This window comes from Epinephelus lanceolatus, chromosome 13 (assembly GCF_041903045.1).
Source record: "Epinephelus lanceolatus isolate andai-2023 chromosome 13, ASM4190304v1, whole genome shotgun sequence".
NCBI lineage: Eukaryota > Metazoa > Chordata > Actinopteri > Perciformes > Serranidae > Epinephelus > Epinephelus lanceolatus.
In genome coordinates, this window is record NC_135746.1 from 4,716,704 (window position 1) to 4,744,170 (window position 27,467).

A 27,467-nucleotide genomic window follows, 5' to 3' on the forward strand; every position below is an offset into this window, starting at 1 on the left:
CCTGTTAAACCTAACTGAACTATTTTCCTCTCTTCAAACTACAGCTACTGACTGTGGGTGAACATTGAGAATAATACCAGTGGGCAACATACTTCCTGTGGTCCCGTTAATCTGCTCTGTGTACTGGGGAACTGAACACACGTCCCAGTGTAGGTACACAATGAACCAGTTCAGAGGAAGGCAACTTCTATAAAACTACATCAGGATCCTCTTTTGTTTGAATATCCTGGTTTGACTGTTTTAGTTCAAGGGGACGAAGGTAAACACTACAACCTGTTAACTCGAGCCAGCCACTGTTGGATCTAACAAAAGGGTGTGTCGTTGCTGATTTTAGTTGCGTCCAGCTGACGCCACAGGGATGTATCAAGCCGCACTGGGTCCGCATTGTTTTGCAGGTTTACTTTAAGTGTCTCAGAGAAAATAGATTTACATTTAATAAACATCTCTGCTACAGAGCTACTGTAACGTTTACAGTTGTTCAAATACATGCAGATACTGTACAACGCACTCTCTTCACTTCCTTTCTCGGGGGCAGAACTGCCCACAAACAATGCAAAACTTGTTAAAAACTAGCCAAAAAAAGAATGACTGCATTATATTACCATGCCAAATATCATACAAACCAAATAATGGTTAAAAAAATGATGAAACAAAATAGCAGCAACACATAGGCTTAGTTCTGTGAGAACAAAATCGAGAACCAGCAAGCCACCAGTGCCTCTGGGTTAAAGTAAAAGAGTTACAGAGTTACATAGGGAGCCTTCAGTGCAAATAAGTACGGGTGAATCTAAATCTTATAAAGATGGAAGCTTTAAAGGCTGAATATGCAGTGGTTTCTTTACAGTACAAGTTGACTCCACTTAAAAGACAGTGTCCACTGTAAGTGAATTCAAACTCTTCAGACACCTCACTAACCACCACACTACTGTCAATATCATGATAATAAAAAATAATAAAAAGAAACTACCCTTTCTGTGCAATAGTTCAAGTAAGTTATTTCCTGCAAATAGTTAGTGCTTTGTAACACATCCTGTGGCCGTACCGAAAGAGACGACAACATAAAGGAAACATATAAATACACAAAAAGGTACTATTTACATGAAACGGGTTTCTGGACAAGACTGCACTCTACGCAGAGAGGACCTCTACTCACCAATTCAGGCTCAGATTTGATCTAATCCTCCCATTGGTTACAATTAGGACCAAAGTTGGGGCAGTCTCATCCTAGATCTGTGGTCACAAACACATCCACCAATCTGTGTCCCAGTGTGAAGCAAAGCGCCGAGGTTCAATCTCTAAAGGGGCGTGTCGTAGACTCGGTCCGACGAGCCCTCCTCTGTGTCGTCCTCCGACTGCGACGCCTTGTGGTTGAGCTTCTCTATTGTCGAGGAGGCGACAAGATTTCCGTGGACGCAGTCGTCGCTAAGCTTGGCCTTGCTGCTGTCCTGAACAAACTCTTGGATCTCCACGGGGAGCCGGCGAAACTTGTCCTGGTACTCCTGGTCCAGATCGCTCTGGAGCTGTGGAGGAAGAACAACACATGTTCACCGGGAATTCTTACATGAGCAAAAAAGACAAGAAGATTGAAGCTGTAACTCGGATTGTTTGACACATACATTTGACGATGTTCACAAGGGGTTGGTTAAAACAGAGAAGACTGTGTTAATATGCTCACACAAAGAAGTTTTTAGTCTGCGAGTCACATTAGGTCATGACAAGAGCAGATTGTGGAACTACACATGCTTAAGTACTGCCCAAGTTCCTTCAGCAAGACTCTTAAACATCTCCCATTTTAGCTGAGCTGCTCAACAGTAGCACCCAGGTCTGAGTGTGCATATATGAAGCATAATCACTTGACTTTTCCAGCGTACACAAACACAATAAAAGCAGCTGTAGATTTGAACGCTGAACAGTTTATTGCATTAATTTGCATCAACTCCTCTGCAGGCAAAGTAGTTCTCTGACAAGAATAAAGTGAACAATCGGCCACAGAAAACGCTCAGTAATAAACATGTCATGGACCTGTGTCTAGGAACATCAGCAACAATCAGGCTTCACACTCTGAGATGCATATTCTGCACAACCTATTGGCTTCTTCGGCAACAGAGTTTTTAGCAGATACTCAGTTTTCTTGAACGCAGCAACAAAAAACAGTTTTCAAAATACTTCACCATGCAAACATAATGTAACTAAACAGAGATATATAAAGAGATATACTGATATAGATGGCGTTAGAGCTTCCTATTTGGTTGATCTTAGTTTTATTGTTTGATGAAGTTGTTTAATAACCCATTGATTTAAACTTTTTTGTAAGAGCCTGTTTATTTGGGGATTTTTGTTTTCATTTTTTCAAAAACACAATAGTCAAGACAATCAGTTCATAGCGTCATCCTGCAAATCAATCAACCCGAAACCAACCGAAGCACCCTGGATCATTAGTGAGTAAAACTAAACCAAAGACAGTGAGTTCATCATATCATGTGGCATCTGTGGGCAGCTACTTTTGAAGTTATTTGGAAGCCGCAATAGGTGGCAAGGTAGCTAGAGATACAGATTTGCTAATCTCTATCAACAGATATCTGCATATGTATGATGCATTTTGATTTCAGTTTACAGTCCAAGTAGTATTGCCCAATCATGTTTGAACTGCAGGTAAACTGTCTGTGTGGAGAGGTGAAAGGCATTGGCCAAAAATGCAGACACCAGATCTCCCAAACTATTAGCCATTGCTCCAGAGGCTTCATCAGTGTCAGATAGTCGATGGGTTCAGAGATTGCAGATTTTGATACCATGCTGGTATGAATGAGAACCAACAGCTGCACAGAATTCATAAAACCCATCCAACCAATTTCAGGTTTGCTCTAAAAGCTAGACAAAATGAATTATGCGTTGTGGAGTTTAATTGTAAACGTATATTCAGTGTTTCTAACCAAAATGCATTGTGTGTATTCATGTGGACTAACAAATGTGCAACATGAATTTCCTTCTTTATAAAACATTTGCAAAGTCATTTCTCTCTATTTATTTTAAATCCTGCATTATTAATGCTAATCTTTTCTTACTAGCAGTCTCCTTATTCCCTGCCTTGCAAGCCCTTTGGTATGATTGACGAACTTCTACAGAAGTACACCAGCCAACTGTATCACTGCGCAGAGAAAAGTGTGCATCTACTCATTGACGAGAGGCTTGTGCTCGTGACAGTGTGAGATGGAAACATGTCTTCTTATTCTGAGCTGTTACGTTAGCTAGCACAGTGGTGCCATGTGAGCTAGTGTGTACACACTTCCCTCTGTGCTGTGATTTGGTGGTAGGAAGAAAACAGCTCCTACATGAAACTGCTCACAACAGGTTCTGTGGATTATCTTGATTAACCAGGTCATGATTTCTGGAAAGAGACAAGGCTGTTGAGTTTTTCAAATACACATTTTTTGAGCACCACAAGTCGAGTGCCTTCTAGTACCAATATATTCCAGAGAAGGCAGACATCTCTATGGTCGATAGAGTGCCGACGTCACGCCCCTTCCGGTGAAGCTCATGGGACCTTAGATCGGAAAAAATATGAATGGCAGTGAATGAGGAGAGAAATATTATCTTTTGGTCCCGTTTGAGTTGTGACATGAAATCCAAATATGTCGTTAATGAATTTAAAACATAAATTTTAAGGTCAAGAAAGTCATACTTTGTGGTAAAACTGTTGAGATATAAGCTTTTGAAAAAAACGTAATTAGAAAAACTACACAGGAGGCGGTCGCATATGTGACGTCATAGCTTTCGCTCGCTTCCAGCAGCTTGGAGTGACTGCAACCTGGCACAAAACACACAGACATCTTCAATCATAAATTGATTAATCATAAAACAGTGGAATTTCAGCGGGGAGGCCAAGCTGCAGGAGGCGAGCGAAAGCTATGACGTCACATACGCGACCGCCTCCTGTGTACTCTTGAGTCTTTCTAATTAAAAAGCTTATATCTCAACAGTTTTACCACAAAGTATGACTTTCTTGACCATAAAATTTATGTTTTAAATTCATTAACAACATATTTAGATTTCATGACGCAACACAAACGGGAACAAAAGATAAGATTGCTCTCCCCATTCACTGCCATTCATATTTTTTCCGATCTAAGGTCCCATGAGCTCTACCGGAAGGGGCGTGACTTCGGCACTCTCTAACGCCAAATCTTGGCAACTCACACCAAAACAATCTAGACTGATAAACAGCATGAATGGTAAGAGGAAAAATGTGTATTTGTGAATTTCGGGTGAACTGTCCCTTTAAGAAACATTAGCATTCATTCTAAATTGTGTTTCTGGCGGCCCAACATTGTAAGTCCGATATTCACTTTCATTTTAGCTCTGTTTTGGTTTCCACCAAGTCCTGAGGGATAAATATGATTCTTTAGCCTCTTTAGCTCCTACATCAGGTTTATTTGTTGTGAGCCAGAAAACCAAAACAACAAGCTAAAAGACGCTAAAACACTACAGAAAGCTGAGGGGAACAGCAGTTGCACAATAATTCTCTTTGGATTTTGTCACTACAAGCAACCCTTTTCCCATGTGACGTGATATTGTAAAAATATTGATTACAGCAGCTTTAAACAGTATGGTATATCCGTGTATAGAGACTGAATAGAAGTGATAGATAAGTGATGGGCTGTAACCCTGACACTGACCACTGAATGGGAACCTTGGTTCACTGAAGAAATAATAATACCCAAGATCCCGTCTGCATCCACGTATACTCCCCTCCCCTCTCAGAGACGGTGAAAGGAGAAGCTGTTTTCTCCCAGGCATTGACGCCCCCAATGATTACACATGACAAGATTGTATTCATTTCATTGTGAGCCAATAATTGCTGTAATGCTGATTTCTCTGTTTAACTACCCGACTGGCTCCCGTGGGAGAGCAGTAATTAAAAGAAAAGCCGGTAAGATGAATGGTGTCAGAGTCTCGCGGCTCAATACACTCACGTCAGCATTATGAGAGATCGAAAATACCTGTGAGTTCAGAGAGGATTTATCTGGGATCCATATTTCGTCTGCGAGGCCTCTGTTAATCTAATAAGGGCCCACTTCACACACACACTCAACTTCTAACTCTAAAGTAAACAATCTTAATAGAAAATGCATCATGGACTCGCTCAGAGAAAAAGCCAAGGTTGGAAATATTGATGCTGTAAATCTGCGAAAAGTTTGACACGTCTACGCAGTGCTGCACAAACTCCACAAGGAGAAAGCTTCTAAGCACAAAGCTGAATTCTCCGAGATGCACTCATCTAGATCTCACTTCCAATTAACACAGCGAGCATGAAAGTCATTGCTGTGAGAAAGAAGCCCTGAATGGAGGAGATAGGATGAAGGTCAAGGATCCTGCTCTCTCAACTTTCTAATTTTCTGCCCTCTCCACTTCAATTTATGACACACATCCATTTCATCTACGAGTGCCGCATAGCAAAATGAGAAAACCTGATTGGTACAAAGTAATAGCCTTCGCAGCACTTTAATACATTGCTGTACTGTAAATTGGATTGATGTTACATCCTGTAGATTATGATTATATATGTGTGAGAATGAGCGGAGTATCAAAATTCAATAGCTTTTGAGTGCTGACCGAAATCTGTCCGTATTGAGTACCGATAAAGTATCACAATTTGACAACGTTTGCTCAGATTCTTGGTCTTCTTTAGGCCCTGATCAAACAGAAAGTCACACTGTGCTGCCTTTTAAAAAAAAAAAATGTAATGCCACAACTAAAAATAAAAATTGTTGCCAGGCAACCACAATCATGTCCTTACCCTGACCTTCCTGTGTAATCAATCTACCTTTTTTTTCTCACAGTAATCAGTATCTAGTCCCTGACATGTTGAGGCAGAGGGTGCTGTCTGTAGCTCTGGTTGAGGGTGAGCAGCTGTCAGCAGATAAACAGAGATCTGTGTGGGTACATGAGACCCTAAAAAAGAGGCTGGATCATGGGGAGTACCACCAGTTGCTCCAGGAGCTTCTCCTCTATCATGGACGCTTACAGGCATATTTTAGGATGACTCAGGGGCAGTTTGACAACCTGCTGTCTATCATCAGGCCGTAAAGCTCTGGGTATCCAGCAACCACTACTTAGTGTCCTGACCACCACAGAAGGCCTGCCTCTAAAATCATCTGATTGGACAATGGGGAAAACCAATGTCGAAAAAAGAGATGACGTGAGGGGCTTTTCTGCTCTGAGTTTAAGTTTTTTCAACTTGAGGAGTTCAGAGTGCTGAGGCAAAAACGCCAGGCACATTGAGCAAAGATACGCGAGGCGCATCACAACGCAAAAACAGCAAGCAAAAAGCTTCATTCTCATTAGAAACGATTACAAAAAGCCGCCTCCAGCTGCTAAAACGTTTTCTGTGTGATCAGGGCCTTACTTATTACTGGAGGTGTTCCTGTATAATTTTCTTCCTTCACAATACCAATTCTGATACAGGAACTTTTGTAAAACATGAATGAATACATAAAGAGTACACAGAGTGTCACAGAACTTTGTTTAATCCACTGTGAAATATCGCCAAATTCAGGGCTAATGTTCTGGGGAAACTGCCATTTATCCGCATGTGAAACTAATAAATGACATGGTATAAGATTGGTAAACAGACTCAAGTACTCACCAATACCCGATCCAGCCTTTTAGACAGTATCGGAGGCATTTGGTATCACTATCGGAACAACGCTACTCATTATTTGATTAGATACTTCCCATTCTCGGAACCCATCGGCTGTATTCGCCGTCTGACGGAAGTCAGACGGCGATACAGCCGATGGGGGCAGACCCCGATTTTTTGGCATTCCAGTTTGATTTGGGCAGAGGAGGTGAATTTCCGTTTCAGACTTCCGTTTATATATAAGTAAATATGCTGAACCATTGCGATGGATTCAGAGTTTGCAGTGACGCCAATTATGTTCCGCCTCATTAGTTCACCGCACGGACCGTTTAACCTGGCAACAACTGCAGCCGGCTCAAACGTGATTGGTCAATATCACGCGGACTACAAACAGCCTACAACCGGAAACCAGGGCTCTTCCGCTCTTCTTCCGGAGGCAAGATCTCAGGGGTTTGCCTACAGACTCTACATTCACTCAAGGTAGAGTCTGTATATAGAGACTAGATACTTCCTGATATAAATCAGGATTTAAAAAATGAAAAGAAATAAGACAACTGGCATTTTCTGACTGGATGACCTTTCATATTTTAAACAGCCTGCTTTTTATTGTGTCCAGACTGCAAGAACTGTCAACTGTCATAGTTCTTAGAACAGCGTTTTAAGGGACTTTTTTTTTAGCCCTGTTTCCTGGTACTCTCCATGCATAAGAGAAACCTTGAGTGATGTAAGTGCACAGAGACTGGTTGAACACAAAGTGTACAGTGACTGGTTTAACGTGAGCAAATTCAGCACAGGGCAACCGTCATTTTTAAAAACCTGTTAGCTGAATAAACAACAGCGCAAACACAAACAACAATGGTTGATGAAAAAAAGGTAGCAAACAGGGACACCAAAAGAAAAAATGGGCAGACAGTGAAGTCCAGGCTTTACAGAAAATATATGTTAAGGGGGGAATTCGTCACTTCAGTGTACCCATTGGAGTGCGTATGCAAATATAAAAAAAGCCTTTGAAGATATGGATTTGTTGGGGGGAGCTCCCCGGTGGGCAGTTTATCTCAGGGACTACCCAGAACAGTTTGGTCTAAAAACACCTATATTTTACTTTAAATTAAATCCAGAAATGTTTAAAAACAGGTCCATTATACCAAGATGAAGGTGTTGAAAAAGTGTTGTTTCAGTGTCATACCCAACCTCAGGTAAAAGTAGAGCTCCTCTCATTATAGCAGCTGTCATTTCTGTTAGACTACAGCTCAAATGGTCAAAGCTGAGAGCTGACTTATTGCATGCTGAAAGAGTGACGTTTACTCCTGCGCCCCGCGAAGCCTGTCAAAGGCTGTGGAAATTATGATGGAAAAATAGCTGTCTGGTATTCAGTTTAATACATCAGTTTCACAGTCTGTTGCCAAGTTATGTTAACTTAGGGTTGTCTAATTTTAGCAAAGTATTTTCACCTTGTGCAATGAACATCTCCCTTGAAATTCACACAGAGAGAGCTCCACAGAAATCCACAGGTTGCTTTGCCAATTTGTCATCACTTTACACCACTGTTTCTTGTCTGTGTATCAAAATTTCAGTGTAAGAAAGACGAGGCGATTACCTTCATGGGATATGGTCTGGAGCTATCACCTCAGCAGTGTATTCTGGCAGCCAAAGTAAAAAGTGCAAGAAACAACCGCAATGCTAAACTGATTAGAAAACTCTTGTCCCTCTACTGTAGATCTGCCCAGGTGTGCTGTATTACCTAACGAGGTGCACTGCACCTGGCATGGGGAGGAGGTGCTCACGAGCTTCTGTGGCAGCAGCAGAGGAGAGAGGCCTGGGATTTTATTGTCTTGTTTACATGTTAAAATATACCATGGGTTTGTTCTAAAGATGTCTTATGTGGTTACTTTGGGTCAGTGGTGGAGTTTTGTTTGCCCCAAAGGGCCGCCCAAGGGTGGGACGTAACAAGCATGAAAGACTATTCTCAAATCCTGGATTTCTAAGGACGTCCCTGCGCTGGACGCAAGAGGCACTGAGAATACTCCCTGGGGGAAAGCTGACCTACACGCTTCACAACAATGTCAGTGTCACTGGACGTCCTTCTGCCTAATTAACTTAATAACGCTGGAAATGGCTACAGCATATCATAGTCATTTTAACCTCTCTATCTCCGCCAGGATGCCAACGTCCTTGCTCCCCCCTCCTCTGTTAAATGGTATCTCCCAGGCGCACTGTGTCATCAAACCATGTGATGTTTGGTATTGCCGGATTCAGGAAGCTCTCAACTTTTCAAAAATAACATTGTTTTTCTTTTATTTATTATGTATTTCACACCAGAGCAGCCTAAACACACAAAGTCCAAAATCGCGATGAGTGGTGACAAGTCATGTCATGCTGTTTTTCGACGGGAAAAGTTAAAGGATTACTCCTGATCTTATGCGGAGCCACTAGCGGGGACTTAGCTGTTTTATAAAAGGTAAAGAGTCTCACTCCTACCACTATTTTAGGCTGAGATATACCGTCTGGAAAGTGGGATCATAACTTTCACGTTTCATATGGCTTTGTTTGGTGATATTTTATAGTGTTTCTGTGTCATACACAACATCAGCTATCATAATCACACCTGATTTCAATAAGGTACAATGTTTGAAGCTGGCTGAGTGTTGTTTGATCACTGATAGGACTGTTTTGAAGCCGAGTGAGCGACTTGTCTTTTGGAGTTCCGCCTGGATCTTTTCATGGACAAAACACTGTAGAATGGTCATACTTTGAGCAGTCTTCTTCAAATCTGAAACAAGTGTTCATTGATAGTGTGCCTACAGCCCCACAGTGTCATTTAGCTGCTCAGATGAAGCCACAGACAGTTATTCATCCTGAAAAACATTTTTTATTTTATTTTAGGCAAAATCTTCAATTTTTTACTGACTTCAGAGGCCCATTACTCTGTCTCTGTATCACCTAGAGTGTTTCTGACACTTTCACAAGAAACTTCAGAGAGTTTTCTTTCTGGAAAGACCTCATGCATGCATGTGGTCAGAGCAGTTCAGAAGCTACACCCATTTTAATTTGGGTATATCATTTTAGGTGTTTTTGCTACAAAATGGGGGATGTAATTATTTTGCCTGGTGGTGTGCATGTGTACATGTGAGTGTGTGGTGACCCCTGCTGTTTTTTGTGTTTTGGTAATGTAGTTCAGAAACTATGAAAAAATGGTTCTGGTACATATTCTGAAGTGGAGGTATATGCAATTGTTGCCAGAACCTCAATAAAAACAAAATTAAATTCAGTATTAAACCTTGAGTATATTCTCAAAATGGAAGTGAAAGTAAGGCTGCCCCCTGAAAGTCGAAGATTTAAATCATCAGTCGGAGACCATGGAAGTACAGGAAGCTTTGGACCCAGACCCAAGGTGAGTCTGAGTGAAGAGGAAGACGAAGGCAGCTGCTAAGAGGAAAAGAGTCTTCGAGCGAATGTTATCTTCTGCTTAGACGTGGTGAATTTACAGCTCAGTGCAACTTATCAGGATACAGTCTTTGGCTTTTGTTCGATATTTACTGTCGGCAAAAAATGTTGCACATTAGCTCAAAGGGCTAAATTGCCTTGTCCACTATATTACACGAACGCCACTGCCTCCCTAAACGTCCTGCTGAAAACTGTTCAAACTGTCAGACTGTTCAAACTCTCTCTATATATAAAAAAGAATCGTTGAATATTTGTATTGATCAGCCAAATCCGATCCGACTAACATGATTCTGAGTCAGGTACAGCCATGAGTGAAAGTGTGTGTCACCAAATTGAGTGAAGTGCAGACAGGTAACACTAAAAGCTTCTGTAGCTGATGTCTGTCTTTGTGTGAAATCAAGAAGCTCTTGACTTGTGTCTCTCTAATGTGTTGAGTGCTACAGCAGAGCCGGCTAAAGCCCCCACCAAGCACAGCATCTTAAGGTCACCTTCCCTGGAACACGCCTCTCTCTTTCTTTCTCTCTGTCTCTCTTTTCTTTCTTTCTTTCTCACTCTCTCAGTGGGTCTCACAGAGCGGACATCCAGCACATCACAACCAGATGGCTAAAGATGCACTGCGGCTCGTCTCTCTCTCCCCGCTCTGCACTGCGCATGACCTACTTAGGGGTGGGACAGTCTGCCAACCATGTGTGTGCGTGCATATGTGTGCATGTACATGGGCAGCTTGCCTTTACCCTGCCTGCTGAGGCACAAACACCCTCTGATTAAAGCTGTCATCTTTCTCCCATCTGATGACACCCTGGCACATGTGAAGGAGGTGGGAGCTGGGCGGCGGCGGCAGCAGCGGGGGGGGGGGGGGCAGAGGAGTCTGAGGGGCACCAAGCAGAAAGACGTGTGTATGTGTCTATCTCAGTGCGTTTGGATATGTGTGTGTGCGTCCTCTGCATGTAATCAACAGCTCTGAGGCGAACACCAACGGCCTCCTGTTAGATTCGGGGTGCTGAGCGATGAGGACAGCACTTTGCTTTCACCAAAGGGACAGTTTGAGATATAAAAAATCTGAGGGAGTGACACAAAAATGGATGGATTAAAGAACAGACAGCTAGAGCGGCAATCTTTTGAGAGTTTCCCATATCTGTGGCTTTATGATACCCAACTTCCATCTGACATCATTTCAGTTTGGCAGTGAGGAGATTAGAGTGCCGGAAATAGCAACACAATCGGCAGAAACAATTTTGCCATTGTTCTTTTCAGCAAACCACTGGTGCATTACATTTGTATGTTATTATGTAGCGACTACGCTGAAACTTTGTGTTTCTTTTCTTCTTTCTTTAGGCACAAAACCTCTTGGTTAAACAAACAGTGATCTGCAGTGGTCTGCAGCTTAACAGGCGTCTCGCTTATGGCACTATTGCAGCAGGAGACACAGCGATGTCTCCGTAAAAACACTTTTGGTGGCACTATCCTGCCAGGAAACGCAGCAATGTCACTGCTTTCCATGGCACTACACCTGCATGAAATAAGGTGACGTCTCAGAAAAAAACAACCAACTTTTGTGGAATTATCGACACTAGAAAAAAGCCACAGGTTACTAAAAAAGCCCACTTTTGGTGGCTATAAAGCCGCCAGAAACATAGCAACAACTCACTAAAGCCCAACAAGTTTTGTTGTTTGTTCCTCTTGAACAGTGATCTGCAACTTGCAAGGCATCTCACCTGTGACACTATGCCAGCAGTAGATGCAGCCATGTCTCAGTAAAAACACTTTTGGTGGCACTATCCTGTCAGGAAAGGCAGCAATACCTGTAAAAAGCAACTTCTTTTTGTGGCAAAATCCTGGGAAGAAATGCAGTGATGTCTTGGTAAAAAACAACTGCTTTTCATGACACTATACCTGCAGGAAACGAGGTGATGTCTCAAGAAAACCCAACTGATTTTTGCAGTACTATCCCTGATGGAAAAGGACAGGTTGCTAAAAAAAAAAAAACACTTTTGGTGGCTATAAATCTGCTGGAAATCTGCGGGAAACACAGCAGTGACTTGCTAAAACACAACTAGTTTTGTTGATGCCCTCGAACAGTGCCAGGCACCTCCCCTGTGGCACTATGCTAGCAAGAGATTCAGCAATGTGCCGGTTAAAACACTTTTGGTGCCAGGAAACGCAGTGATGTCTTGGTAAAAAACAACCATTTTGTGTGGCACAATCCACGGTGGAGAAAAGCAACAGATTGCTAAAAAAACACCCACTTGTGTGACAAAATGCTGCTGGAAACACAGCGATGACTTACTGAAACACAAACAGTTTTGTTTGTTGCTCTAGAACAGTGTTTAGCACTGGTCTACAGCTTGTCAGGCACTTCTCTTGTGGCACTATTCGAGCAGGAGATGCAGCGATGTCCCGGTAAAAAAAAACCCACGCTTTTCATGGCACTAAAAAAAAAAAAAAAAAAAGCGATAGATTAAAAACACCCACTTGTGGTGGACAAAAAGGAGCTGGAAACACAGCAAAGACTCACTAAAACACGACCAGTTTTCTTATTAGTTGGTCTCAATGATCTACAGCTTGGCAGACATCTCGTCTGGGTGTCACGCCGTTCACCTCCAGATGACAAAGTCAGCTCATACACTACGCTATTTTAGAAACGGTAATATGATACTTATAAAACATGAAATGTGATGTATTTTTGGTTTGCAGAAATGTTTTCCTTTGGCGACTGAGCTGGAAACAAGAGTGAAGGCATCCTCATCTTCTGGGGCATGGTGGAGCTAAGTTTTGATTAGTTTTTGTCCTTCTAAAACAGACTGAATTCTGATTTGGGACATCAAAAGCATCAAAACTTTTAACTATAATGAGGTCAACTGTGATGCTTTGAAGACGAGCCAACTTACTGGTTGAAAACAACTGTCGTTTTAAAACTGAACAACACCCACGATAAAAGTTAGAAATTATACGTTTGTTTATTCTATGTGTGCGTTCGCTGTGTGTGTTGCATGCATACAGTATACTGTATACGTGTGTGTGGTCCAGTTTCTGCCTGGACACCAACCAGCAGCAGCAGTTATCCAGCCAGCTTTTAAATCTGTCCCTCATCTCTGAAGACCTGTCATCTGTCAACAAACCACACGCACGCACACACACACACACACATTTCTGTCTTTCTTAAAATACAGCACTCAGTGACCTTCTTCACCAGCTGTCCTCGTTTTGAGGAGCTATCAAGGGAAGCAGAGAAGGCCTCCGAAGAGCCAAATTAATTCTTTGCTTTGAGCCGTGACATAACGCCTGCTGCAGCACCACAAAAAAGCCTTCAACCAGCGATGCCGAGCTTCACTGTATAGCTGTGTGTACTGTGCCTCCTCGTGCAGTCACCATGAGGAGGTCTTAGGGAAATATGTGCTTTTCTGTCTTGGCTTTGAAATTATGTTTAAGCTAGCTGCTGCTCCTACTCCTGACCTTGGGATACACTGCATATCCAAACACAGCCCAATTAGGCTAAACCCAAGATCCCATGTCCAAGAGATGAGACAGGGTCACCACCCTGTCAGCATTACAGGCTGTCTGAAGAAAAAGGAGCTGCACTGTGCAATGCATGTAAGTTGTGTGCGTGTGCGTGAAAGTGAAAGAGTGAAAGCAGCAAGGAAAGGAAACACCGTTCCTTCATTTACATTCTTTCCACCGTATTGGTCATAACTATGAAAATGAACTGCGGCAGCCCGACGCAAGAGAAGGAGCAACACGGAATGAAGGAGCAGCCGCGACTCCGAACAGGCTGCACGCTGCCATCAACTATCTCTCTTTTTCTGTGTGTGTGTGTGTGTGTGTGTGTGTGTGTCAGTGCCCTTTCCTGACCCTCTCAAATAAGTCATCTGTTGCTTTGCAGGAGTTTTTCTTAGATTCCTCTCGTCAGATCCAGGAATTTTTTTAAAACACCCCTGCATACCTCCACCATGCCTGCGCAGTGATGAGGGTTTCCCCTAAAAGGATCGGTTCAAAAGGGAAGGCGAGCTGTGAAATGTGCCTGGTGGTATCTCCAGATAGTTTAAAGTCAGATGTGGATGCTAACTTACAGACATTTTTACAACATTTTGAAATGAAATGTGATAAATATCCTATAGCCACTGCTGACAAACAAGAGTGATGGGTTGTTTTTAGAGTCAGTTTTGTCATATTCAGTAAAACCTTAGGAGCAGAACAAGCTGTAGACAAAACACTGACATATTATCACGTTATAAAGACGATATGGAAAACTGCAGCCTGTTTATACTTTCAGCAGACAAACAGCAACTTCAGTATTCATTTGCAGATATGTTTCTGGCAACCTGATTAATTTAAGTCCAATATTCACTTTCCTTTTTGCTCTGTTTTGGTTTCCACCAACTCCTGAGAGACATATCTTGCTTTTTAGCTGCTACATGCTTCACTATGTTCACCAGCTTGTTGCTAACTCTCTATGGCTGCCATTTGGTGCTGTGTGGGTAGCGTACAGTGGGTTTATCAGAGCTTTTTTGTTGAAAGAAGCTGCCTACTGCTCCTAGAAATGCAACCCCATCACCAAACAAAGGTGGCATTGCATGTCAACTGTCACTGGGCAAGAGGCGGGGTTCACCCTGGACAGGTCACCAGACTATCACAGGGCTGACACATAGAGACAGACAACCATTCACACTCACATTCACACCTATGGACAATTTAGAGTCACCAATTAACCTGCATGTCTTTGGACTGTGGGAGGAAGCTGGAGCACCTGGAGGAAACCCACGCTGACACAGGGAGAACATGCAAACCTCAGGTTCAAACTCCCCACCCTGGGTTCGGACTGGGAACCATCTTGCTGTGAGGCGACAGTGCTAACCACTGCACCAACGTGCCATGTAGCAGATATACTGAAACGGAGAGTGTTCAGAGTTCTGATAGCTTGGGGGAAAAGACTATTGCACAGTCTGGCAGATCTTACACGGATGCTCTGGAACCTCCGTCCAGATGGCAGCAGTGTGAAGAGGTGGTGGGACAGATGGGAGGGATCAGTCATTATGCTGGTGGCCTTTCTGACACACTGGTGTTTGTAGATGTCAGCTACGGAGAGGAGAGACACCTATGATCTTTTCAGCTGCTCTCAATATCCTCAGCAGGGATTTACAGTCAGCGGCTGTTCAGTTCCTGTACCAGACAGTGATGCAGTGTTAGGATGTTCTCATGATGGATGGAGGGGAGCTCACTTGTCTTAGTCTCCGCAGTAAGTGGAGGTGCTGCTGGGCTCTCCTGGTAGGGAGTTTTGTGTTGATGAACCAGTTCAGATCATCTGCAATGTGCACCCCCAGAAACTTGGTGCTGGTGACTCCATTGACAGCAGCCCTGTTGATGGTCAGCGTGGCGTGCACACTGCAACCTTTTCTAGAATCAACTATCATCTCCTTAGTCTTCCCTGCGTTTAAGGAGAGGTTGTTGTTGCTGCACCACATGGCCAGTTGCTTCATCTCCTCTCTGTGTGGTGCTACGCCATCCATCGATCCCCTGCACTTCCAGATGACAGCCACCTCATATACTGCGCTAAAGTAGAAGCATTTGAAGAAGCAGGTTGAGTCATCTACTGCCTTACAGTCTGACGTTTTGTCAGGGCCTCAGCAGCAGAGTTCCACCAAAAGTGGAAAAGCCTCTAAGGCAGTATTTTAAGTATCTGTTCACTGTTTAACCTGAGACCTCTCAGTCTTCACAAGTGCATCAACACTGGATGTGCAAAGTCATCTAGAGGGCTGTATTGGACACTTTGGCGGGCCAGTCTTAAACAGCCTTATTAATTGAGAAGTTAATTGTTCTTTTATCACATTTTACTTGGGCAAAACTCTGGATAATCTCATGACCCGGGGCAAATATCTTTACAAGTGTTGTGCATTCACTGGAGAAAACGTTTTTATGAATTTACAAGATAATTATCCCAGAATGCAAAGAAAAGTTTTCACAAAAAAAAGATTCTGCTCTTGTTTTTCTTAGTTGATTAGATTATTGCCTCCGAATAGTGATAAAAGTTTTCATGAAAATGGAATTAATAGGAATATTATCTAAGAATTCTGAGGAAAAAAATATATATATATTTTTTAAATGAACAAGATTATCAACTTCTTTTTTTTCCTTTAAAAATTCTACTCTATTTTTCTAGAATAATAAGATTATTATCTCAGAATTCTGAGAAAAGCTTTCATTAAAAATTCGGCCCTTATTTTTCTAAATTAACGAGATTATTATCCCAAATTCTGAGAAAGGTTTTCCTTAAAAAATCAGCTCTGTTTTTTCTGAATTAATAAGATTATCATTTAAGAATTCAGAGGAAAATTGTGATGGGGAAAAAAAAAATCTTTTTTTTTTTTTTTTAAATTAACAAGATTATTATCTCAAATTCTGAGAAGAGCTTTCTTTAAAAAATCTGCTCTGTTTCCTGTCTTATTTATTGAGAAATTGATTGTTATTTTGTCATAGGCAGCTTGGGCAAAACTCAGGACAATTATCTTTACAAAGTACTTTTGGGCGCGAGCAAAAAAAAAAAAAAAACATTACATGGAGGAGAGCCCTCCTTCAAAGGACAACTGGATTGCACAATAATCACCTTTTCTTTAAGACTGCGACTTGATCAATATACAAAACTACACACAGGGATGCAACCTATTGACTGGTTAGTTGAAAAAATTTGTTCACCACTGTGTGGCTCTTACCAACCCCTGTACCCCCTGAAAACACCAATAAAAAAAGTCTTACTTATTAATGCCAAATACACTAATCTTACAAATACAGTGAGAATTTTGGTTTTGGTAAAATGCCACATACAAGTTGACTTTTCTCATGTACTCAAAAACCTTGTACAAACTTTGTGGCACTATGTAGCCCAATATATACCAGCTACCATACTATATTTTCCTGCTTTTATCCGCGACATAAACACACTCTTCCATCCTATCCCTCACATAATCAGGTACCACGGTCTTTTTGCTGCTCTCACCGTTTATCAAAAGTGTCTCAAGCAGAAGCCAGAGACCTACACATCATACTCTACTGAGGACAGTCTCCAGCAGGAGTCCAGTAGTGAATGGTCCTTAGACAGAGCATAACCCTGGAGAGCGTCATTAGCACATGTGGGCATACATAATGAACACTTGTGCACTGATCTAAAATAGCAGCTCGCATAATAGAACAGCAGAGCAACCAAGCGTGCAACATGTACGTGCACTCACAACAGGCACAATGGATTTTACTTCACTACCTCTGGTTTGCACTCACTGCTCCCTGTGGGTATTGTGTGTGTGTGTGTGTGTGTGTGTATGGACACAAGTGCATTATTGATGCAAACCCGCCAGGCAGAGATGATGCAGATCAAAGTCTGTGATGAGGGAACACAGTGGCCACCCCGACATCAGCCAGTGAGAGGGTGAGACGTAGAAGGCTACAGAGGGACAGAGTCTCTTCCTCCTCAACTCCCGTCCTCCATGTCTCCTTCAACCTGTTTGCTCCCCCTCTCCTTCTCCCTCCATCCCTCCCTCCTCCTGCTCCTGCTGCTTTCTCCCACCTCCACTAACCGTCCCTGGAATTGCGTCATGAGCACTCAGTTCCAAATTAACAGATTGCAGAGAGTCATGAAGGATAGAGGAGGATATGAGCGGCTGGGGAGGGAGGGAGGGGGGGAATAGTGGGGGACCCGAGTTTCCATGACGACCGCACAGGACTCCTGCGTGTCGAACGAGTAAGTGTGTGTGCGTGTGTGTGTGTGTGGTTCCGTGTGTTGGTTCAAGGACTGCACAGTGGGGAGACACCATCACATTTTTTTTTTCTCTTTTCATCCGAGTAAGAAAGAATCAGCATGTCTCCCACGTAATAACGTGCAGTCACACCACACACATGCACACCAACGCACACTGTTGTGAAACATATTGCCTTATCACTATTTCATACTCACTTTCACAGCCAAAGAAGGTGTGTGTGAAGGGCTGGCTCATACAGAGGAATTACAACATGGCCTGTGATGCCTTTCGTCCGGAGGCTGAGATGGAGTCCTTGAATTATTTGCCCTCTTGCTTTATAGAAAGTGGATTCTGACCATAATTTGATTGGTAGAAGAAAAAATCCTGAACAGTTTGGATGTACAAACCTTAATATCAAACTATACTAACTCCTTAGAAAGTCTAATTCAAATTAAGAAATGGTGATGTTAAGAAAAGGTTTCAAACAGGCCTTCTTTGAATCTTATTCAGCTCTGTCACTCTGAGTGCCTTTAAATTTAATAACTGATAAAAATATAATCACAATCAACATGAGGTGTGGGTAATTCAAGGTGGACATATGGCACTGTGATCTCGAACCATGTGGCCACAGGTAACAAGAGAAAATGAAAAGAAGCAACATGACTGGATATAAGGTCCTGAGATGAGCCGGAAAAGCATCCGTCATCGTGCTGGGCGCTGCTGACTCCTGGGGGGCGTATTGATTGGATCATTAGCAGGACAGTGACACCTGCACACACATGCTGGGAGCGACGACAAACCTCGCCACATCTCTTTTTTCACTCTGCTTTCTAATTCAATTTAATACATGTATGCAAGTTAGGACTTCAGAATCTTATTAACAAAAGTCGGAGATTTGTAATAATTCTTCAGCTGCATATTGTTTGGACACAATACCTTCCAAAGCTTGGACAAAGCTGCTGTTAGCTGCCGACTTGCAAAGCCACAGAAGTGTTATGTATTCACTTGAGAAAAAATATTTCCCTGTTCTTCAGAATTAACAAGATTATTATCCAAGAATTCAAAGAAGAGTTGTCATGAAAATACAATTCTGCCCTATATTTCTGACCTAATGGGATTATAATCTTAAAATCTGGTGAATAGTTTTAATGAAAAAAATTCTGCTCGTTTTTCTGAATTGATTAGATGAACAAAAACAATCAGAAAAAAATATTATCTAAGAATTCAGAGGGAAATTTTGAAGGAAAAAAACACTTTTATATATTTATTTATTTTTCAAATTAACAATTTACCATGATTTTCATCAAGAGTTATTACCAAGAGTGTTCTTAAAAAAATCTTTTTCTGAAATAAAAAAATAATTATCTTGAATTATGAGAGAAGTTTTCACAAAAAAATATCTGCTGTTTTTTTTTAATTAACAAGACCATTATCTCAGAATTCTGAGAAAAGTTCTCATGACAAAAAAATCTGCTCTTATTTTTCTAAACTAATGAAATAATTATCTTAGACTCTGAGAAAAGCTTTCATAAAAAAAATCTTAAAAAAAACCAAACAAGATTATTTTCTCAGATTTCTGACAAAAGTTGTCATGAGAAAAAAAAATCTGTTTTAATTTTTCTTAATTAACAAGATTGATATCCTAAATTCTAAAAAAAGTTTTCATCTGCTCCATTTTTCTGAATTAATAAGAATATTGCTAAGAATATTTTTTCAAATTAACAAGATTATCATCTCAAATTTAGAGTTTTTCAGAGAGTTTTCTTAAAAAACATTCTTCTCTGTTTTTTTGATTTTTTGTTTGTTTTAATAATACGACTATTATCTCAAATTCTGAGAAAAGTTCTCATGAAAAAAAAACAGTTTTCATTTAAAAAATCTGCTTCGTTTTATCATTTTTTCCCTCACAAATTCTTATTTTTCTGAATTAACGAGATTATAATCTCATAAATTCCGAGAAACTATCAGATTATTTTCATGAAAACTATAATCCTACTTCTAAAATAATCTTTTTATTTCAGGAAAAACAAAGCAGAATTTTTTCCTCTCGAGTGAATGCATCACACTATTGTACACAGCAGAGATGCTGTAGCTAGTTTTCAGGTTGGTGCATCACATGTATGTGTGTACACACACACACACATACACACACACAGCTACCTCTGTAGTGGGCTGCTCAGCTCTCAGTGTCTCCACCAGGATAGTTATAGATGTCCATTAGTGGCTGCTCTGAGCCCAGTGGAGAAACTGGGTCAGAACTGTGTGAGAGAGAAAGTATGTTGTATCCTCCTCTGTCTGATTCATGAAGACCAACACACACACACACACCAAACGTAGGGACACACAACAGAAGTATTTTTATATTAGCCCTGTCCTGGTTATACATGCCCTCATCCATTAGACCCAACGTAGCTCTCTGCTTCCTGTTTTTCAGTCTGAATGTTCTCCATGTTTAAGTGTCCGTCTGTTGTTGTTTACATTCATCCAAAGACTCAATGACTAATAACGGCTTTTCCTGTGAGCTGAACAACCCTTTGCCTCACATGTAATTTTGGGGAGTTTTATCCATGGTGAATGGGCTGCATTCACAAGGAGCATTAATTATGAGAGCCAAGTGCTTTACAATGGCTCATATTCATCACACACTCACACACAGATGGTATCAGAGCTGCCATGCAAGGCCAATGACCTGCTCTTTGGGAGTAGCTTTTGGGTTCAGTGTTTGGCTCAAGGACATTCCCAAATGCTGGCTGGAAAACAGACTTAAACTGGGCTGTATGTGAGCAACATGTAAGTGCTGCAGGGGGAAGGCATGGTGCTGTCCACAGCATGTATGTGAAGAACTGGGCTCCTACTAGCTGAGTCCCTGAAGCTTTATTGACTGAACTGACAGGGACAGGTTACGAGAGTCACGTTGTATTGACGATTAAGTAATATCAGTTAAGGTCTTGATGAACTTAATAATGTTGGTAGCAGCTGAGTTAGATACACATTGTAAGTGGCAACAGAAATAGCAAATTTATTTCTGTAGCATAGTTTGCAGGGCAATTCAGTGTGATTTACACAGATAAAAGCAAAAGGAGCTTCCATATATAAATATAAATATAATTTAAAGGCAGGTATATATAGAACATAAATAAAAGGATTAAGAACATAACAGAAATAAGGTCTAGATCAACAATTAAATTTGAGTAGAAATAAAGTGCAAGTTTCAGAGCTCAATCACATGAAATGAGCAATGTCTTTAAAAACTGCTATATTAGGAGCACAACAAAGATCTGCTGGCAATTTGTTCCAGTTGCGCACAGCATGACAGCTAAGTGCTGCTTGAATAAATATTTTGGGGTAAATCTGTCAACTTTGAGATAGTAATCTTATCTTTCTGAAAGGTATGATGACGGAACGGGGGGACAGAGTTGTCTCCAACGTAAGCTGGCAGCAGAGGTAGTAACAGCCCTAAATCGACATCTGCGTAAAAGTGACAACTGGCAGGAGAGAACCATGGACGGGGCTAGTGAGACAGTTTGATGACATGTTATGTGTGTGACACATCCCAGGACATTTAAAAACCAGCTATAAGCAGTTAGCAGCTAACTCGAAGAAGAAGAACAGCAGCCGAAAATGTCTGCACACTGGGGAGACAATAAAGTCCGGGAGCTCCTAACCCTCCAAGCAGAGGATGAGATCAGCTGGACGGTAAATGACTGTTAATGCCATGTTATCCCATTTTTACTGTTTGGAAAGCGCTGCCCAATGCTTATGTTATATGTCACACTAGAAACCGACACTGTGGTGTCAGACGGTAATCTGCATGAGAAATAAAGATAAATGAAAAAAAACTAATTTGTAATAATCATCTGTTTATACTTATCAACTTGAACCGAACAGACAGGATCAGTGTAAAAGGTTTCTACTGTATTTGGTTTTGTATTTTTACAGTGTCTATATACTTATACATTTTATCTCACATGGTATGTGCAATGTTTTATCAGTCTTCTCTGTTTACGTGTGTTAGTGTTGTGTTTTATTACCATGTCTTAGTGGACCATTGTACTGTCTTGTTGACGACATACTGTTTTAAATTGCCTGCTGTTATATGTAGAACTAGTGCCCAATAAATACTTCCCCTAGAGGACAATAAAGTATAACATGTGTTGTGTTATCTTTATAAAGGTACGTGAAGACAGCATGAACAACATCACATTGCTTTACATTGTTTTGTCACAGGGTTTCACATTAATACCATTTAAGGCAATGCTCCCACACAGACATGTATGTTTCCTGTGGTTGCTGTTCCAGCACTGTGAGTAGCATCCTGATTTTTTTAGCAAATATAACCCTGGGCATTCTCTGCTCGCTGTCTCCAGAGTCGTGACATGTCTTGCATATTTTGCATATAGATGAGTGTCGTTGCACGAGAGCACAAATTGCAGAGATGGCTGATTGCTACGTAATAGCCTTCTTCAGGCGAATTAAATTTGCCAGTGTCCGGATGTCGATTAAGAGAAGTGATTGCGACAGCGGGCTGGGTGATGGATAATCAGTTACAATTTTGAGGGAAACGACGGTTGCTAACAGAATGAAATGTGATTGGAGCACTGAAGTGATCAGCAAAAGAAAACAGCAGCGTCTCTTTCTCTCGTCTGAGGAAGCTGCTTAACTCCATGCTGATTGGACCCTGATCATCCTCTTTCACAGAGCTCATACGACTTTGTAATCATTGTGATTCTGGTGTTATTGACAAAAATGCTCCAGCAGAAGTGAAAAGTGGATGAAGGTCCCCACAGGACCATAATAAAAGGAACGCAGCTCAATAACCGGAGTGATTTACACAATAAGAAGACAGTTACCAAGGAAAATACAATCATCATCTCCTGTTTTTAACACACCACACTCTCTCTGCTGTTTTGTGGAAAAATGTGGAGGACCTACTGCATGTGAGGTGTTGGATGTCTATACTGCACCTCCCACACTCAACTCGAAGTGGCTTCAAAGGAACAAGGAGCTGTCACTCTGAGAGTGGGTGGTTATGGGGCTGTCTCCAGCAGAACACTTCTGATTTATGTCTGTCTTTGGAAAAAACAAACACCACCTCATTTATGGTGAATGTTCATTACGCTCTTCAATTGACAACAGGAGGAGCAACATGACAGGAGGATCACATCAGAGTGTCTGCTTGGCAAGCAGAGGTAATCTTGATTACACTGGCAGTGTGCAGAAATATAATTTCCACTGCATTAGAATAAAATTTTGTCAAAATCTTTGAGAGGGATCAAGAAGAGGAAACTGTTACAAGAGAAAATGACTGTTAGTACAGTCGTTAGTGATTTTATATTGGCATTGTAATCATGTCTAGGGATGAAACAGTCACAGGTGTCACGATAAACTGCAGTTAAATTCCAGGTTTCATAATGAAATTGTCATTGAAACCTCATGTGATTGATACTTCTCAGGGTAAACTCAGGATAAATACTGTCCAGCATCAAACCGAGTTAACAACAGTCTCCCAGTCGCAGGCGCAGCATGCACCGTGGGTTTGTTTTTCTGTTCCCTTGTTTACAGAGTGGGCGTGCAGCAGGCAAACCCAGAGATGCTACTGGTTCCTTGTCCTCATCTACAGTGACACAGACACTTGAACATTTCAAAGACAGGCTGTCTCTAATGGTAAAGCTCTTCTGTTATTTGCTGAGACTGTCACTGCCGTACACAGCACTAAATGAGACAGATTACCTGTAAAAGAAATAATAATATGATATGAGTAATACTCTACTGCCTCGCAGCGTTTCTAATGGCCAATCAGAGCTGAAGAGTCTGTGACGTTAATCATGTCAGTGACTGCTCGTGAGCTGCTGTCAAATTGTCAAAGTAGGCAGTGCTGATCTCACTGAAACAGAAACATGTTTTAGTGTAATGTTTAGCTTTCAAAGGAGGAAGTTGGTCCAGCCAATGTGCTTGGTACTTCAGTGTACTATTCCAACATGGCGGCCATTTTACAGCTAAACAGTATTTGTGGACATTTTTAGCACATTTTAACAACACTGTGAAAATACTGATTGATCATTTCATCGTCACAATAGATCGTTGATGGTCCCAGTTTACTTCCTGTCAGCTACTGCATTCACACATGCTATGTCTCAAATCGCACACTTCAGTACTCACACTTTTCAGTATTCTCAGTGCATGAGTGCGTTCACACTGTGAAGTATGGTAAAATGCTGTGCACTCTCAGCACGTGGTTGGTTCACTCACAATGGTCAAAAATGTAGCTGAGGAACGTTGGACACTTCTCACCCTAAATGATCGCCATGTTCCCCACGTAGTGGAAGGGGCGGGATCACAAATGGTGCTTTCAACCAGAACTTGTGAGCTCCTGTGACATGATAAGTCGTGTACATGCAGTCGAGAACGTGGAGCTTTTAGAAAATTTCCCTTTACGAGGCTGTGAATATCACAACAGGGGGGCGTTCATCCCTCTCATGAACATAGTAAACACGACCCAATTTGAACGCAGCGCAACAAATGATAAACTTGTGGAATTACCGGCCGATTACTGTGGTGAATACTGAAGCATTGCACTAAAATACATGTGTATTTTTCACTACCATAGTACTGTTGTCAGAAAGAAGCCATCAGTTGGTTTATTGCGTTAACTCTGTAATCATTTGTTAGTGCAAACAATAATGCAAATGCCAATGCAAGCTTGTGAGCTAGCTAACAGTAGCACATTTTATCATCAGACATTGATGTTACATGTATTGTGTCTTAACTACACGGTCTTGGGGTGTAACATTAGTTACCTTTGGTGTTAATGCATGTCACGTTGTCATCTTCACTGCAGAAGATTTAAATATTAGATTGATCATCAGATGCTTGACAAGTTGTAAATATTCACAAAATGCTGAAGCTATCATTAACCTGGTAGATCAGCTGTTGACGGAGCCAGTATCAGCCGCAGAATGTCATAAGGTGCCATGAGAACACATTCCTTTTGATACAATAAATAAAAAAATACAGAAGAAGACAAGTGAGCAAACAAGCAGATATAGCCAGCATATATTTCAGCAAGTGACAACTGTTTGTCAAATGTTGGCGATCATAGAGTAGCCAGGGAATGAGTCCTAAACCTGGAAATGAGTTAGCATTTTAGCACTCAGGGTTCCCTCGTCTTAAAGTCAATGGATTTTTGGTTAGAGGAAATAAGGTTCGTGTTTAACACAAGCTTAAGAGACTTCCACGTTTTGTTCTACAACATAAAATACATCAGTAAATGCCCCACTCGTGCATTTTAAAGCTTCAATGGGTCTTAAAAAGGTGATTGCTAACAAGTGGCCAAATGCGACTGCAGAACTTCATCACGCCGACCACTGCATGACAGCGTCTTTATGCTAATGATCATGAAAGTGGTTGATTTCAGAAGATTATGTTGCTGAGCAAAACATAAAAGTAGCCTTAATGTTAGTTTGTCACATAGTTTATTTTCTGCAATAACCCAAAATCCAATAAAAAACATACCATAGGCTTTTTGATGAAGGAACCAGGATGAAGCTAACTTCTGCGTCAGACTACAGAAAAACTCGCTCTATACTCCGCCCGCTTGCACTTTGCAAGTAGAAGAAGAAAACCTGTCAAATCTTGTGACTGTCATGTCTGTTAAGTGTGCAACAGACGTGTTTGATCTGAGACAACACTACCCTGTCAAATATGTGCATTATGCAAATAAGAACACAGTGTGTGCAGTGTACTGCATGCGAATGTACTCATGGAAGTATCCGATACGAGACACTGCAAAACACTCTGACAGAAGATACACTTGGATCCAATTAAAATGCGTAAGTTGTCAATTTTGAAATAGTCTATAATTGTGACGTGACATTTTCAAACTGTTTCATCTCTAATTGTGACAAGCTACACGCCTATAATTAGTATAATTGATTAATACTACAAACTGTTCCTTGTGATGGGATCCAGAGATCCTGTGCAACATTGTGAGCTAGCAGAGCCTGAGACATTTACAGTTTCCTTCTCATAAAACATTCTGTCAAGGTTGATTTAATATACCTCCTTGGTAACCCAGAGTGGTGAAGTTCTTTCCTTGAGGTTGGTTTCTATGATCTTCCTCAAGGACATCGCCATGTGCAAATACGAGCTCTCTGACTGGGGTGTGATCTCACTACACACAGGCCAATCTGCTGTCCCTATTAAATATTTATGCTTCCATGCTATGCAGATTACACCGGAATTCTCAACAATACAACCCCGCTGTATTTGTCCAAAAAAAAGAGCACATATTCATTCAGTCATCTGCACTGTAGTAATGCTCGGCAGGTCTCAGCCGTTACAGAGATGCAATGTGCAGTCACTTGTTGAGGCCCAGGTGTATAAAAGCTTGCATATTAATACTGCCACACTGATGCTATATTAATGCTGAACACTGGGATGCAATGATGGTCTTACCATGCTCTTCAGCTGCACAGTCGTCCTACAATGACAGTCACAATGACAAAGTTGGATCTGTGCAACTCATATAGGAAAAAGCAGCCATGCTAAAACTCCTGTAGGCACACTCAAGCATCCACCTCATAATAAATCTGTGTATGTGCAGCATAAAGCAGAGAGGCATCCTGACTGTAGAAATGCTTTACTAACAAAAGCCAAGGACTGATGCAGCCGCAGTGAGGGAGCTCGACTGTATGTTACAAGGCAGTTTTCACTAATATACAACCAAACAACTCTTTCACATTCTGTGTATACTGTATGCAACCATGAACAGCACAGCAGGGATTGGTTTCAAACCAGGGGTGACATATGCTCAGATCAGGACAAAGATTTTGTATTTAGAGGTCATCTTGCAGTTTTGCAGACATATCTCACTAAACCTGGGCCAGGTTGCCCCCCAGTGGTGGAAATCGACAGCAAGTGCTCAGTTAGAGATAAAGTTCAGTTCAAGGACATTTAGTCACATTAAACTGAAGTTATGTTTCTGACCACGGCTTATGAAACATCCATGTTGTCCTTCAGTGTTCTAGAAAGTAAAATACTGACCCTAAAGCTGTGTAAAGTCTAAGTTTTAATAGACTAACCAACCAGTAAAAGGCAGTGGTGGAAGAAGTACTCAGATATTCTATTTAAGTAAAGTAGAAATACTCTTTTATAACAGGAAAAGTCCTGCATTGAAATTTTACTTGAGTAAAAGTACAACAGAGTTCCTACAGTTTAAAGCAAGTTAGATTTAAGACTTTTTTAGACTTTTTAAATGCCACTAAGAATTAAAAAAAGACCAATTTTAAAATGACCAAAACTTAAAAATACATATAAAAGATTTTACGATGCAATGTCAAAAATTCAATTCATAAAATCCTGCCTACCATGTCTGAGTATTTTAAGACTTTTGAAAGATTGAATTAAGACGTTTTAATACCAATTAAGGTCTTATTTTAAGATTAATGAATGCAATGCCTTTTAAGACTCTTTAAGGGAACACTGACATAAGTACAGTATAAGTGACAAAAGTAAAAGTACTCATAATGTAAAAAAGGTCCATTTCAGATTGATATATATCGTACTCTTGGATTATAATTGTAGACTAATGAACAGTTTCTTTCTCTGGGCTGTAAGAACACTAAACAAACAATGATCATGTGTAATATCTACACACATTGCAC

At 41.1% G+C, this 27,467-nt stretch overlaps 1 protein-coding gene across 3 annotated transcripts in view; it reads right to left on the bottom strand.

The window, feature by feature from the left end:
* Window positions 1-754: 754 nt before the first annotated feature.
* Window positions 755-27,467, bottom strand: part of plcb1l (phospholipase C beta 1-like) — a 210,008-nt gene continuing 183,295 nt past the window's right edge. Inside the window, exons 33-34 of one of the 3 annotated variants that reach the window (XM_033648797.2) lie at window positions 26,260-26,284; window positions 1,281-1,520 (exon numbers count right to left, since the gene is read on the bottom strand). In XM_033648797.2, the coding sequence (XP_033504688.2) occupies window positions 1,423-1,520; window positions 26,260-26,284 (123 nt within the window). In that variant the 3' untranslated portion in view covers window positions 1,281-1,422. Of the gene's footprint in view, window positions 1,521-24,720; window positions 24,791-26,259; window positions 26,285-27,467 lie in introns of those variants that run through there. The other 2 variants (XM_078173674.1, XM_033648795.2) reach the window with 2 other exon arrangements.